The following is a 15,151-nucleotide window of genomic DNA, read 5'->3' on the forward strand; positions in this document are numbered from 1 at the left end:
TCCATAAAAGAAAGGCATGAGAAGTATCAAACAACATTTCACAAAAGCAAAATGACATTATACTTTAACTGCCAGGAAACAATTGATTACTGACGTGGGAATTGTATCAGACTGTGTGCAATTAAAACACCACTATCAAATTAGAAGAAAGGATAAAGATGGGAAGATACACCTTCAGCTTGATCCATTCAAAATGCCATCGATGCTGAAAAATGGAAAATGGGGAAAAGCAAAAATTTGTTGTTGTTGTGAGTTGTTTCAGTCATGTCTGACTCTTTGCAACCCTTTTTGGGGGTTTCTTGGTGGAGATACTTGACTGGTTTGCCCTTCCTTTTCCAGCCCATTTTACAGATGAGGAACTGAAGTAAGCAGGGTTAAGTGATTTGACCAGAGTCACTGGTCAGACAGCTAGTGTCTGAGACTAGATTTGAACTCATGAAGATAACACTTCCTGATTTCAAGCGCAGTGTTCTATGCATTACACCACTTAGCTGCCCCAAAGCAAAAAAAAATAGTTACCTTCATTGACATATTCCCTGCAAAATTTTATTGATGTAAAGCAGCTTTTGCAATGAGGAGGTCAAAAGAATCTAGAAACCACCTTAGCTAGCAAACATTGATGTCTTTAACAAGTACAAATACATGGCAGCCAACAGTGGCAATGGACCAGAACAGTGGTATCAAACTCAAATACAAATGGAGAGCACTTACCCATATATAAGGATCACTGTGGGCTGCATATTAACTTAGCTTTAAAATGTAATGTTATCTATGTTCTATTGTAGTTTTATTTATTTTGTTAAAACTTTCCCAATTATACTTTAATCCAGTTTGGGCTCCACTTGGGAGTATTGCAGGCAGGGCCACTTGTCTGCTATTGCTGGTGTAGAATACAAACTAAATTGTAAAACACCGTAGAAGGGGAAGATGGACGATGCATGGTGCCACACCACAAAACAGCGTAAACAAGATTACAATGAGATGGCATAAAGCCCAGCTAAACCCATATCATTCCAAGAGCTTTCACAAATGAAAGTGGGAGGAAAAAAGTAGAATGAAATAGGAAAAAAATTGTCACTGCTTATTATTAAGGAAAGGAGAGACATGACACTTGGAACCTAATGTTTCAATCTCAGATGTGCTGTTCCAAGTTGAAATGACATTCAAGGAAATGAATCAAGATGAATTGCTGGACCAGACCAAATACACCAAGAAGAACCCATGGAATTCTAGTGACACAGTCTTGGAAGTAATAAATGATCATTTTATAAAATATCTCAGGGAACCATGTGCTGTTTTCTTGTGGTCCCCTCTATTGGGAAAGCTGAGGCCGGTGCTTGAACTCGGGAGTTTTGAGCCACAGTAGGGTTAAAGCCCATCAGGTATTCTCACAAAGTCTAACACCAATATGGTGAGTCTCTGGGAGGGAGTGGAAGGGTCACAAGGCTACCTGAGGAGGGATAAACCAGCCTAGGTCAGATAGGGTCAAAACTTTATCAGCAGTGGGATTGGGCTGGTGAGCAGCATTAATATTTCCAGCTTGCATGAAGTGGGGAAATTTAGTCTCAGAAAAATCTTAGAGAAAAAATGCTGAAAGAATGGGAAAAAATACTGATGGCATTGCCCCTAAAAGGCAACTATGATGACATCAGTAACTACTGAGCCACATACTGACTTTCTCTCTTTTGAAATCCTTATGAGAACATCTACACATATATCAAGAGAATCCTTGATGACGATGTTCGATGAAATCTTTGCTAAAAATGTAAATGCCTTCTCCCAGCAGATTTTATCTTCACAATCTACATCAGACTAAAAACTGTAAAGAAAACAAGATCCTGCTGTGTTTATTTTGTGTTGATTATTAAAAACAACAATAACACATTTAGCTTGATAGAGAAAAAAAAGTAATCTTAAGGGCTTTTCTCCTTAAGATTATACAAGATAGGGGCAGCTAGGTGGCTCAGCTGAATAGAGCTCAGGACCTGAGTTCAAATCCGATCTCACACCAGACCCTTGACACTTACTAGCTGTGTGACCATGGGCACAATTGCCTTGCCAAAAAACAAAACCAAAAAAAAAAAGATTACACAAGATCATTGGACAAATGCAACCACAGAAATAAATCTTTTTGATGACTGGAGCTTGTATTATTAATTTCAACCAAGGCATAAAATGGGAAACATGTGTTTGTCGAAGGTCTTTGCCTGTGTCTTGGAGGAAGTCCAAATAAAGGGATTTCTTAGAAATGGTGAAGTGTTCCATAAACTTTTGTTTGAAGATGGCATTCAGCCAATTGCTTCAGTCTCTAGAACATTACAATTTCTTCAATGAGATCCATGATTATTCAAAAGAAGTCAGTTTAATAATCCATATGGGAAAAAACAATATTAATAATGACTAGCATTTATATAACATTTCAAGGCTTCCACTGTCAGCTACCATTTTTTAAAGATACATATCCAGGAAAAAGTAGCTAGATGAACTTGAAATGTCTCATCAGAATCTGTTAAGGAATACTTGAAAATGTGTATCTTGGTTTTTTCTTTTTTATTAAAAAGTTGTCATCTTGAACATTGCCATCATAACTAATGATGTGTTCTCTTTACTCAGTGCTCTTCTTCTTCTTCCTCCTCCTCCTCCTCTTCTTCTTCTTCTCCTTCTCCTTTTTCTCCTCCTCCTCCTTCTTCTCTTCCTCCTCCTCTTCCTCTTTTTCTTGTTCTTGTTCTTGTTCTTCTTGTTCTTGTTCTCCTCCTCCTCCTCCTCCTCCTCCTCCAATGTTATCTCATTTGATCCTTACAAAAACCCTAGAATATGGGTGCTATTATTATTATTCGCATTTTACAGTTGAGGAAACTGAGACAGACAGTTTAAAGTGACTTTCCCAGTATCACATATCAGACATAAGTGTCTGAGGCTGGATTTGAAATCAGGTCTTTCCTAACTCCAGATCCAGGACTCTATCCGTTGTATCACCCAGGTGCCCAAAGCAAATGCATGGTAAGAACAAGTAGGTTGCAGCAAATTTCCAATGATGACCTATGTGCAAGAAGTAGAGTGGGGAGGGTCTAAGAGGGGAAGAAATGGTGTGATTAGGTGATCAGGAAAAGGGGTGGGTCAAACACTAGGTGAGGGGAGGGGACGGCAGATAGACATCTCCAGCGCCACCCTGGTACTAGGAAATGTCCGAACACCTCGTCCACAGGAAGGGATCCAGCCTTTTAGGTTTTCCTTTCTCTGGGAGAACATAGACAAGAACTGGACAAGAGGAGGATGCGTGGATGAGTTGTGATTGGCATCAAAGCGGTGAATACCCATATCAGGGAGACCACAGAATCACTGAAGCATTGAAGCAACTCCTGGGCCTAGTTCAGTGCCTGGAGCACCAGAAGCTCTTAATAAATGCTTGTTGAATTGAATAGTTTCAGAAGATCAGGTTCACTCTTTCTGATGACACCTTCATAGGTTAAGTCCCCAAACAAAATCATTTCCTTTAGTAGCCCATGATGAGTCTATCCTATATGAGCTGATCTAAACCCTCTAAGACTGTTTATATTCAGTCTATATGTTCTCTCTGGATAATTAACTCCATGTATTGACCACCTATTTCACCATGCTGAGTGAGTGTGAACCAGGGCAGTGAGCAAGGGATCTGGAGACACTTGACTGCCACTTAGCACCAGCGTGACTTTGGACAAGTCACTTAATTCATCCAGGTCTCAGTTTCCCTATCTGTAAAATAAGAGTGTCAGACTCAAAGACCTCTAAGGTCCCTTCCAGTTCTAAATCTATGATCTATGGCCCTAATGAGGATTTGCAGACACAGGTTGTCTATAGGTGATATTGGGCCAGAGTTAATGACAGACAGCTGATATCTTTCTTGGCTGAGTTTTTCCAGTTTTATAAGAAAGGGAGCAGAGTTTCTGTAGCCTACCACTCAGTGAATAGGGATTTGCTGAGTTTCTACTGTGTAGCCAGGCTTCTGCTAGAGGCTGTGGGGGGGCCTAGGCGCTGCAGAGGCATCAAATTGCCAGCCCACATGTGGCTGCAAAATCTCAAATGTGACTGACCCAGATTAAAATGTAATTGGGAAACCTTTAACAAAACAAATAAAAATGCAACATAGACAATGTTAATTTGTGATTTTCTAAGTCAACATGTGGCTTGCAGAGTTCTGTTTCTACTTGAGTTTGATCCCACTGATCTATAAGACATAGTATAAGGCATAGTTCTGGCCTCAAGAAGCTTCTCAAGGGCTCACTTTTGTTTTATTGCAATATCTAAGTGGTGCGGTGGGTAGGGCACTGGTCCTGGAGTCAGAAAAACCTGAGTTCACATCCAGCCTCTACACTTGCTAACTGTGTGATCCTGAGCAAGTCACTTAACCTCTGTTTTCCTCAGTCTCCTCAGCTGTAAAATGGGGATGGGACAGCTAGGTGATGTCACAGTAGGGGCATTGGGCCTAGAGTCAGGAAGACTCATTCCTGAGTTCAAATCTGTCTTCAAACACTTATTAGCTGTGTGACCCTGGGCAAGTCACTTCACTTTGCCTCAGTTTCCTTATCTGTAAAATGAGCTAGAGAAGGAAATGGCAAACCACTCCAGTATCTTTGCCAAGAAAATCCCAAACGGGGTCACAGAAAACCAAACACAACTGAACAACAAAACAACAACAAGGAAACCCAGGGTTGTTGTGAGGATAAAATTAGACAATATTTGTAAAGCACCTAGCACAGTGCCTGGCACATAGTAGGTGCTTAATAAATGCTTCTTTCTCCTCCCCCTCTCCCCAAGGTTATGGAGGAGCCTACTGTTTTGTTAGAATTTCTCCACTGAAAGTAGAAAGCAAGTGACATAAAACAGAGTTGTGTCTAGCAGTTTGGGAACTAGGATGAGCAGGGACGGAGGCAGGGAATTCTTGTGAAAAGAACCAGGGTAGGGAACCTGCGGCCTCCAGGCCATGCGTGGTCCTCTAGGTCCTCAAGTGCGGCCCTTTGACTGAATCCAAACTTCACACACCTGCCTTGGACCTTGGGACACAAAGTCCCATGGGTGGACAGACCTCAGGACACTTCAATGTACGAGGCTGACAGAAATCCTAGGATATCTCTAGGCCACTTTTGGGAAGCTGCTTCCAGGGGTGGGAATAGGGATCTGGGGCACAGGAAAGCCTTAAGATCTCACCAAGGCTGGCCTACACTTTTATTGGACAATGGGCAGTTCCTGTGGGAACTACTCAACGTTGGGTGCAGTCAGGCTAGGGGAGCAGCGGCCCACCTGCCACAGAGTCCAGCCCATTCCCATGGAGCAGATCTCCACCCCTCAGAATGAGGTCATAGGAAAGGGAGATAGGAGGTGAAGGAAGAAGGGTGGGAGAAGTCATAGTGCAGGTAAAGAAGTAAGTGTGCAAAGCCCAAGGCACCCCACCCTAGACACAGATGTGTAACAGAGAAAGACTAAACCTAAACACATGATACAGCAGAAAAAAATTCTGAATTAGGAGGCAGAGAGTCCAGGCTCAAGTCCCAATTCTTCCACTTTCTACCTGTGTTACCACGAGCAAACCAGCCTCAGTTTCGTCATCTATAAAGTGGGGGATGGGACTAGATGACCTTTAAGGTCCCTTTCAGCCCTAAAGCTATGATTCTATGAATACGCAGACATTATAATTAATTTCAACAGCTAAATAAATAAACATTTATTAAGTACCTTTTGTGTGCACAGACGCACTTGATTCCAGTGGTGAAACAAATTGTAGATAAGACAGTCCCTACCATCTTAGGATTCAAAGTCTAGTATAATGATACCAAGACATATAACTAATTATAATAACAATTTTGTAAATAATATCCTCATATCATAACGCATACCACCTCATAATACAATTGATGATTGTGTTAATCATATCACATAATAAATGTAATAGGGACAAAAATAAGATGCTTTATGAGATTTAAAGGGGAAAGAGGTCTTACTGCCTGGGAAAATGAAGGAAGGCTTCATGGAAGAGGTGGTTTTCTAATTGGCCTTTAGGGGGTAGGGAAGATTCAACAACTTGAGGGAGAGAGGGAATTTAGGTATAGGAAACTGGATTAGCAAAGACACTGAGGCGAGCGTGTTTGGGAGACAGTTTGGAGGAATGACTCCAGACCTGACTGAACGAATATTCTCATCTGGAGTGAAAGAACTTGCCAGACCATACATGTGAATCATAGGAAGAAACAGTGAGCCACGTTATCTCAGAAAGTGAAGAGTCCTCTGGGAGTGAAGCTATGTCTTGAGGGACAAAAGGGATCAGGGCCATTAGGGACCCCTTAACCAATGATGACTTCTGACCCCTAATGTACTATGAAGGATCATTCCTGTTCTTAGGAGACACTGGTCCACTCTAGACCCATGAGCTCCTAGATGTCCGCTTGTTCATTCCCCTCCCTGTAGAGACTGACGCTCGTCAGCATTGGAGACCCTACCTCATTGACATCCTGGACGTTGACGGTCTTCTTTGTCTGTGCCACGTGCCCTACCACTCCGATGTCCAGAGGGAAGACGATCTCAGAGTCAGGTTGCACCAGGCACTCCTCCAGGGCGCTGCCGGGCTGGATGTTGAAGAGTCTCGTGGCTAGTTCGGCAACACCATTCCTCTGCCGGTACATGAAGAGGCTGCAGCGGTCGGCGTGGATGATGGTGCATACCCTCCTCAGGATTTTGAAGACCACCTTCTCCATGTTGATACTTTCTTGCATGTCCTGAACGAGCTCAAAGAGGGCTTCGCTCTCTTCCACCTGGCATAGTTCTTTAAAGGTTGAGAAATCCACCAGGCCCCTACCCTCACATGCACCAACCACATTTTCTGGGCTCAGAATCTTTTCAAAGTATTGCTCTGTGAAGGTGGGGTTTTCATTGAGAAACTTCTCCACATCTTCCTGGCTAAGGGCCATGGTGGCTCCTCACAGTCCCTGGGTATACCACCAGGAATTACAAACCTGGGGCTTCCCCAGAAACCCTCGCACTATTTTCCCTGGATGTTCATGGACCCAAGCAGCACCTTGTCCTAACTGGGGGTGATACAGGGCCAACTGCTTTCAGTAAACACTGTAATCAGCAAAGTCTTTCTTAGTGATGATTATGGGGAATCCGTGGGAGGACAGAGCTGCTCAGGAGAACGGATTGGATGACTCATGCTAAACCAGGGAGAGAGCTAATTCAGCCCCCACCCCCTGCCTCTCCCTCAGAACCTAAAAATTGGGCTGGTCACAAAAACAAGATTTTGAGGGTATGCAATCTGGGGTGTAAAGGATGTTTTTGGAGCCTGCATTGGCCAGGTTAACTCCTGCCTCACATTGATTCCATGGGCATCTAAAGGAAGATACTTACCTTCCAATTAAGCACAGGCCCCTAAAACCTAATCCCCAGGAGACCAGGTGGTAATCCCAGCTAACAGAATGACCTTTTTCCCTTTCATAACACTTCTACCTGGGAAAACAGCACTGTGGAATTCCTGTTAAAGCAATAAATCTTTACTGAATCGTGCTGTGTGCCTAGTTCCATGCTCAGCCCTTCACATTATGGGGGAGAAAGGAGGAAGAAGGGTTATGGCCTGTGAACTTGGGGGAATTTTATATTTATACACATAGACAGCTTGACAGAATCGAGGGCTAACCTGCATGTAGCTGAGCCATACTGAATGAGTGGGAACAGTACATGCAGTGCTACAAGAGGTCAGGAAAGGATGGGAATGACCAGGAAAGACTTCATGGAGGGGTGGGACATTAGCTGAGCTTTGAAGCCCTGGCGCGATTTGATGGTCTAGAGGATGGAGCGGTCACTGTAGGTGGGGGAAATAGCTTTATCCACTGCAGAACTGCTCATTCCACTGCAGAATTTCCATACACAAGCAAATTGAGTAAATTTCACTTAGCCACTACAGAGCAAGTGAATGAATGGTTGTGATGCTGGGTAGCCCTGGGATGCCAAATTGCACTTTATAGCTTTGTTACCATCAGAACAGTTACATAAGCATACACTTTTTATTATATAATGACTGTTCAGTACTACTTTCTCTACTTAAGTCCTCCAATTCCTCATAAAGGCCCAGAAATTATCTAGGGTTACCAATAGCAGCTCTACCAAGACAGTGTAAGCTCTGGCAGGTCCCAATGAGCTAGAAAGGATGGATCCAGTGAAAGGCCACGGATACCTTGTCCAATGACCGACCCAGCTCATCAGTGGAAATGTGGCCAGCCAGAAATGAATTGGTTTTAGGGCAGCTCCTAAAGACCATTTCCCAAGATGAGAAGAGGTTGGAATCTTCACTGGTAGAAGAAGTGGCCACTCTGAGGAGGTCATAGGTCTTTGTTTTATTTTTATTCTGCACTTAATAAACGCCCTCCCCCCAAATTTCCATCTACAAAGTAAAACAGAAAGAGATCATATGTAAAACCATGAATTTCTGTTATGTGCATCTTGCTTTTAAAAATATATGATAAATTCAACATATTACTTTCAAAACTGTGCTACTTGTCGTGCTTCCTTCTGAACTTTTCTGTTCTCTTCTGTGCAATTAAAAAAATGCTTCAATAACCCTTGACCTTCTTTTATTTCTTCTTTTTTTTGGAAACATTATCAATAGATTCCCTATGCCTCCATAATTCAAGCTCCAATACAAAAAAGAAAAAGAAAACAATCCTTGTAATGAATAGATCACAGCTTTTTTTTGAAATTCTTGAAGTAATGAATGTAATTATGTAATCTCCCAATTTCCCCAGCTGAGAAGGATTAAAAAAATAAGAGGATTTTTAAGGCAAACTCATTTAAAATTAACTTGTTGATATTTTAAACAAAAACACACACTCCCTCCTCCATTTCCACTCCCCACCCCTGTCTCCATACCTACGCATGTCCCAGTGCTGGAGACAATGAAGTGCCAATTATAGATTAGGTGACTGCCCAGGCTAGCCATCTGCAGAGCTTGGGAAATAAAGGATGATTTGGTCAAAAACTGAACACACACACACACACACACACACACACACACACACACACACACACACATTCCAGTCCTTCACCAAAAATGTTGCCCTTTCCTTCCCTTCCTCCTCAAAGAGTGATGCCCCTTGGTAAAGAGAAGGACTTTCTGCTGCCACAAACCCAGCAGTGACATACATCTCTAGGTGATTCCTTCCTTCCCAAGGACACCAGGACCTGCTTTCCCTTGCTCCTAATGGCTTTTCTGCCACTGTGCTGCTTTTCATCCAGAGCTCCCCTCTTCCTGGGTCAGGGACATCTCTTGGCATCTCCTCCAGCTTCCTGCCCCTACAGCACATGGACAAACTCAGAAGTTTTCCATGAGTCTTTGCTTCTGGTAGCTAGAAACATGAGAAAGGTTAGAGTCATGGGAAGTCTCAAAGTCTCTCAGTAAACCTCATGGAATCCTAGGAACTCAGCACTGGAAGGGGCCTCAGAAATCATTTAGTTAGAGACTTACCTGAATAGGAAATCACTCTGCAATATCCAAGTCCCATGTGAAGAGCTTCAATGGTTGGGTGATGACACACTGCCTCCCATGACAGCCCATTCAGCTTTGGAGGTAGCTCTGATTTATAGGCATCTTGTCACTAAGTCGAATGTCTCGGCACTTTCCACCTAGGGTTCCTCGGCCAGACAGAACAAGGGTGATCCCACTTCTTCATGACAGCCCTTCAAGTACTCAAGAAAGCCATCACTCCCTGCCTAAAACTTCTATTCTCCAGGTCAGGGGTGGGCAACCTGTGCCCTTGTGGCCACATGTGAAGTTTCAATTCAGCCAAAGGGCTGCACTTGAGGATCTAGAGGGCCACATGTGGCCTCGAGGTTGCAGGTTCCCCACCCCTGCTCCAGGCTAAACACTCAGTTTCTTCAACTGCTTCTCCAATGATGATGTCTCCAATTCTTGCACCATCTTAATCTCCCCTTTCCTGGATGACTTCCAGTTTGTCAATGTCTTCCCAAAATGTAACACCAAGAAAGGAGCACAATTACCCAGATGTGTTCTGGCCAGAGCAGAGGACAATGGTACAATCACCTCCTTCATTCTGAGCCCTAGGGCTTTTTTAGAATTGTCCTGATTTTTATTTTTTTTGGCTGCCACATCACGTGGTTCACTCATATTGACCTTGAAGTTGACTAGATTTTGTTTATAGGGATTCTTGTCTAACAACATTTCCTCCATCTTATACTTGTGAAGTTGACTTTTTGAAAACAAGGGAAGGCCTTTACATTTATCCTTACTGAATTTAATCTTTTTTTTTCATCTGACATTTACATAAGGCTTTAAGGTTTGCAAAATGCTTTATCTGCATTTTCTCATTTGATCCACATAGCATCCCTGTGAGACTGGTGCTCAATTTTTATTATCGTTGCCATTTTATACATGTGGAAACCGAGGCTCAAAGTGGTTAGGAAGTGAATTGCTTAACTAGTAAGAGTCTGAAGCAAGATCAGGCCACTGCTTTATCCACTCTACCACGCTGTCTCTCCTACTAGATTCAGCTCTCCACCTCCACCCCATTCTAGTCCTACTGAGCCCTTCTTACCTCTTGACTATCTATCCTTAGCTAACACTCCCAGTTTTGCGACATCTCCAAATGTGATGAGCATTCCATCTATGCCTTTACCTCAGGTACCGACGCTTCGATTAATCCGTGATCTCACCAATGTGAGTAATTCCTCCCATTGTACCTATCACAGTCCACCTACACCTTCTCATCTTATCCTTGTCATGCCTTCTAACTGAGGGTATTCCTCAAGGCTCTACTCTTTGCTCTCTATACTATCTCTTTTGGTGATCTTTTCAGCTCCCATGGTTCGATTATCATCTCTATGCAGATTTCTTGGAGAACTTTATTTCCAATCTCCCTGAGCTCCAATTCCACACCACCAACTATGCCTATTAGACATTTTGAAATGGATGTCCCATGGGAGTCTCAAACTCAGCAAGTCCAAAACAAAACTCTTATATTTTTTCCCAAAACCCTCTAGTCTCCTGAACTCCCTCATTATTGTTGGCACCATCATCCTCCCATGGCATCCTAGGTTCGCAGCCTCAGAATTCTCCCCTACTTCTCACTCTCAATGGGATGAAATCTTTCTTTGCATCCCTGGTACTCAGCACAGTGCCTAGCACAGAGTAAGTGCTAAATAAACGCACACCAATTTACTGATTCTCCGCTAGGATCTTGGTGCTCATTGACATGTATTATTTTCCCCATCCCCATCTTACATATGAAGGACCCGAGAATCAGAAAGGGAAAATTGTTTGTTGGTGGTTACTCAACTGTCAAGTGATGTTGAGCAGGTGACTCAAATCCAGATCCCCTGAGTGGACATGCAGTCTTCTTTTCGCAACATCATTTGGCCATGTTTACGGCACTTTGAAGTTTACAAACTGATTTCATTATAATGTCTCTGAGAAATAAGTGCACAACTATCATCACCTCCCACTCTATGGATGAGAAAACTGAGTGTCATAGAGGTAAAGAAAGTCGCTCATGACCACTCAAGTATTAAGTGTTGGATTCAAACTCATGTCTCCTGACTCTGTATGCAGTGATCTTTCTGCTATCCCTGGGACTCAGGCATTGGACAAGATGATCACTAAGTTCCCTTCTGATGTCAAATCCTATGAACATCTTGTTATGAGCCCCTTAGATGGGCGCACGTCAAGAATGATGGTCAAGAGGAGGGATTATAGGATCAGAGACTGAGAGCCAGAGGGGATCTAAGCACACATCTACAATACAACCTCATGAAGAAGCTGAGGTCTATGGAGGTTAAATGATTTGCCCAAGGCCACACAGGGAAATAAGTGGGACAGCCAGGATTCACATTCAGGCACCATGACTCCAAGTTAAACCCTGTTTCTGTGGTACCACACTGAGGAAGGTGGTTAATGGAAGAGAAGAAGAAGGGAGAGAGAATAGAGAAGATAAAGAGAAATGGCTAGTTTTGGGGGTAAGGGGGAGAGTCTGGAGCAGAAGAGGAGGGTGTTTCCCCAGGCTCTCAGGCTTGATAGCAAGAGCTAGAGAGATTAACTGGTGGTTCTAGGCCCAGAGGAGAAGATGCTCAGCAGAAGAGAAAGGCAGGACCCAAAGCCAAGGAAAGCTAAATTCTAAGACCTCCAAGACCAAAGGTCAGCAACCAGGTCAGGGCAACCAATGAAACTCTCTGATAAACCAAAGTGAAACATCACCATCAGCTGGTCCTTTGGACCTTCCCCATACACAGTAACTTAAACACCAGATCCACACCTCTCTCCTAAGCTCCGGCTCAACATCTCCCAGTTCCTCCATCTAGACTAATCAGCACCTCAAACTCATGTTCCAAACTGAACTCATCATCTCCCCTCCCAAACTTGCCTCTCCCCCAACTTCTTCATCCCACTTGGTGAAATAAACAACTACCCAGGCTTAACCAGACTTGTAACCTCCACATCAAGTGATTTTTTAAAAAAAATAATTTAAGCCCCTCCAACAAAAGCAAGCAAAGAAACCAAAAAGGGAACAAAACCAGACATGGCATTTTCTGATATTTTACTTACTCATTTCTGTCAATCATGCTTCTGTAAGACTGCCTTCATCTGCCTCCTCTTCTCCATTCCATCTGCCACCACCCTTGTACAGGCCTCATTTCTACCCATCACATCAGCCCCCTTTCCATTGTCATGCTACCATTACAATAGCCTTCTTACAGATCTTCCCACCCCCACCTTTCCCCACTTCTAATCTACCATACACACATTGTTGGACTCATCTTCCTAGTATACAGATATGTCACATTACTTTCTTACTCAAAAAACTTCCTTGGCTCCCCATTGCCTGTAGAATAAAATATAAACCACTTAACCTGGCATTCAAGGCCCTTCACAACTTGATTCCAACCTATCTTTCTAGCCTTATCTAAACCAAATGAATGAACATTTATTAAGTGCCTATGACATAAAAGTCACTGTGCTACTTACCAGAGATATAAAGACATGTTAAAAAAAATCTTTGCACTCAAAGAACTCACTTTCTATTCAATCTATCCCTGCTACTCTACATTCAGTTAGTCAATAAACATTTACTTTTTATGGTTCATTCCAGTTTCATTAAAATTTTTATTTTTAATTCCAAATTCTCTCCTTCCCTCCACCCCCCCCATTGAGAAGACAAGAAATATGCTGTCCATCATATGTATGAAGTCATGCAAAATCTATTCCCATATTAGTTATGTTGTGGGGGGGAAAGAGAAAGAAAAATAAAGGAAGTGAAAAAATATGCTTCAATCTGCCCTCAGAGTTCATCAGCTCTCTCTCTGAAGGTGGAGAACATTTTTCATTATAAGTCCTTTAGAGTTGTCATGAATCATTGTATTGATTAGATAGTCAATTCTTTCATTGGTGATAATCATTACAATATTCTTATCATTTATCATGTTCTAGTTCTGCTCACTTCACTTTGCATCGGTATATACAGGTCTCCCCAGGTTTTTCTGAAACCAATCCCTTCATCATTTTTTTACAGCACGTCACAATCATATACCACAACTTGTTCAGCCATTCCCTAATTAATGGGTATCTGCTCAGTTTCAATTCTTTGCCACAACAAAAAGAGCTGCTATAAATATTTTTTGTATATTGGAGTCCTTCTCCTTTTTCTTTATTCTCTTTGGGATAGAGACCTAGTAATGGTATTGCTAGGTCAAAGGGCATTCACAGTTTTATTGACCTTTGGGCATAGTTCCAAAGTCAATAAACATTTATTAAGTGCCTACTACATGCTAGGCACTATGCTAAATACCAGCGATATAAGTATGAAAACACAAAGATAGTCGATGTCCTTAAGCTCATACAATGTACAACTTGAATGACTCACTGAGTTCTCCCCAGTTTCTGCTCCTTGACAATCCTCAAGGCATATGAGGAAATTGCTTTCAAAGATGGTATATTCTGATAGGAATTGGGTCTTAGACTTCAGACATCTCCTAGTGGATTGGATTTTCTGGAGGAAATTCTTTGAACTAAGGGTTTCCATAGAAGTTAAGCATAGTACAATTAGCTCTAACTATTCATTCAAATCCATTCAACAAATATTTATTAAATGGCTACTACACGTGCCATGAGTGCCCCCAAGGAGTTTAGGCATCATGGCTGCATAGAGAATCACAGATAAGTGCAGCGGAGACTACAAAAGGCCCGTTCACTGGCGAGTACTTATGAGAGGATGAGATGGCCGCGTTCCTGTCTCCTTCTCCTTCCCTAAGTGGGAAGTGATCTGCAGTAGGGAGAGTTCCAGGTAGAAAAGCCCTGGAAAAAGGATGTCAAGAAAAGATGATATCTGGAGCAGAACTAACTAGCAATGAGTCAAGGAGTCAGAATGGCAGAAGAGCATATGGCAAGAGAACAACATGGTGTCCAAGCCCCCCCACCTTTGCCAGAAGATCAACTAGTGTAATACCATAAATCACAGAGGTTGTTCAGGTCATGGAGGGAAGGGGAGGGGGAGCTTAACAGGAGTGATTTTTCTGTGGACTTGCATGCAAATTATTTTTTGTCCTCACTGTGTAAATAAGACTGTCCTATGTTTTGAAGTCTTGTGATCTTGAGTGCTTATCAGGGAAGCTGGTGATTATACTCTGAGGAATGCGAGGTACTAAAGTTCCCAAGTTCCAACTGAGTGGAAACAATAAATCAATTAAGTAAGAGGCTTTAAAGTGTACTTTCAAGTCAGGAAGAACTTCCAACAAGGATGATGCAAGGTAGAGTATGATAGAGGCAAAAGAGAAATTCAGAGATAAGTGGTCTAAAAAAAATTATGAGGAGAGAGACAGACCACTAGCTTTTGAGGGGGCAGGCATATCAAGAAAAACTTCATGGAGGAGGTGGCATCTAAATTGGTGCTTTGAGGAAGAGAAGGATTCCAGCAGGCATGGTAGAGCGTAGGGGACAGTGGGGAGTGTGTAGACTGAAACTGGACAGGAAAGAATAAGACTAGAGAATAGTCCAGATAGAGCACAGAGTGTATGAAAAAAGATAATAAGAAAAAAAATTAAAAGTCAGGTGGTAGCCAGGTAGTGTTAGTATTTTATCATACAGACAGTAGAGAGCCATTGAAGGTTCATAGGAAGAGAAGTGCCA

General features: G+C 42.5%; 1 protein-coding gene across 2 annotated transcripts in view; it reads right to left on the reverse strand.

Annotated features, from left to right (window-relative positions):
- Positions 1–6,938, reverse strand: part of PDE6B (phosphodiesterase 6B) — a 78,401-nt gene extending 71,463 nt beyond the window's left edge. For both annotated transcript variants that reach the window (XM_078148107.1, XM_021005421.2), the window contains exon 1: positions 6,471–6,938. In XM_078148107.1, coding sequence (XP_078004233.1) covers positions 6,471–6,938 — 468 coding nt within the window. The remainder of the gene's footprint in view (positions 1–6,470) is intronic.
- Positions 6,939–15,151: the final 8,213 nt, after the last annotated feature.

Source organism: Phascolarctos cinereus, unplaced genomic scaffold (genome assembly GCF_003287225.1).
Source record: "Phascolarctos cinereus isolate Bilbo 61053 unplaced genomic scaffold, phaCin_HiC Scaffold_9;HRSCAF=440, whole genome shotgun sequence".
Taxonomy (NCBI): domain Eukaryota; kingdom Metazoa; phylum Chordata; class Mammalia; order Diprotodontia; family Phascolarctidae; genus Phascolarctos; species Phascolarctos cinereus.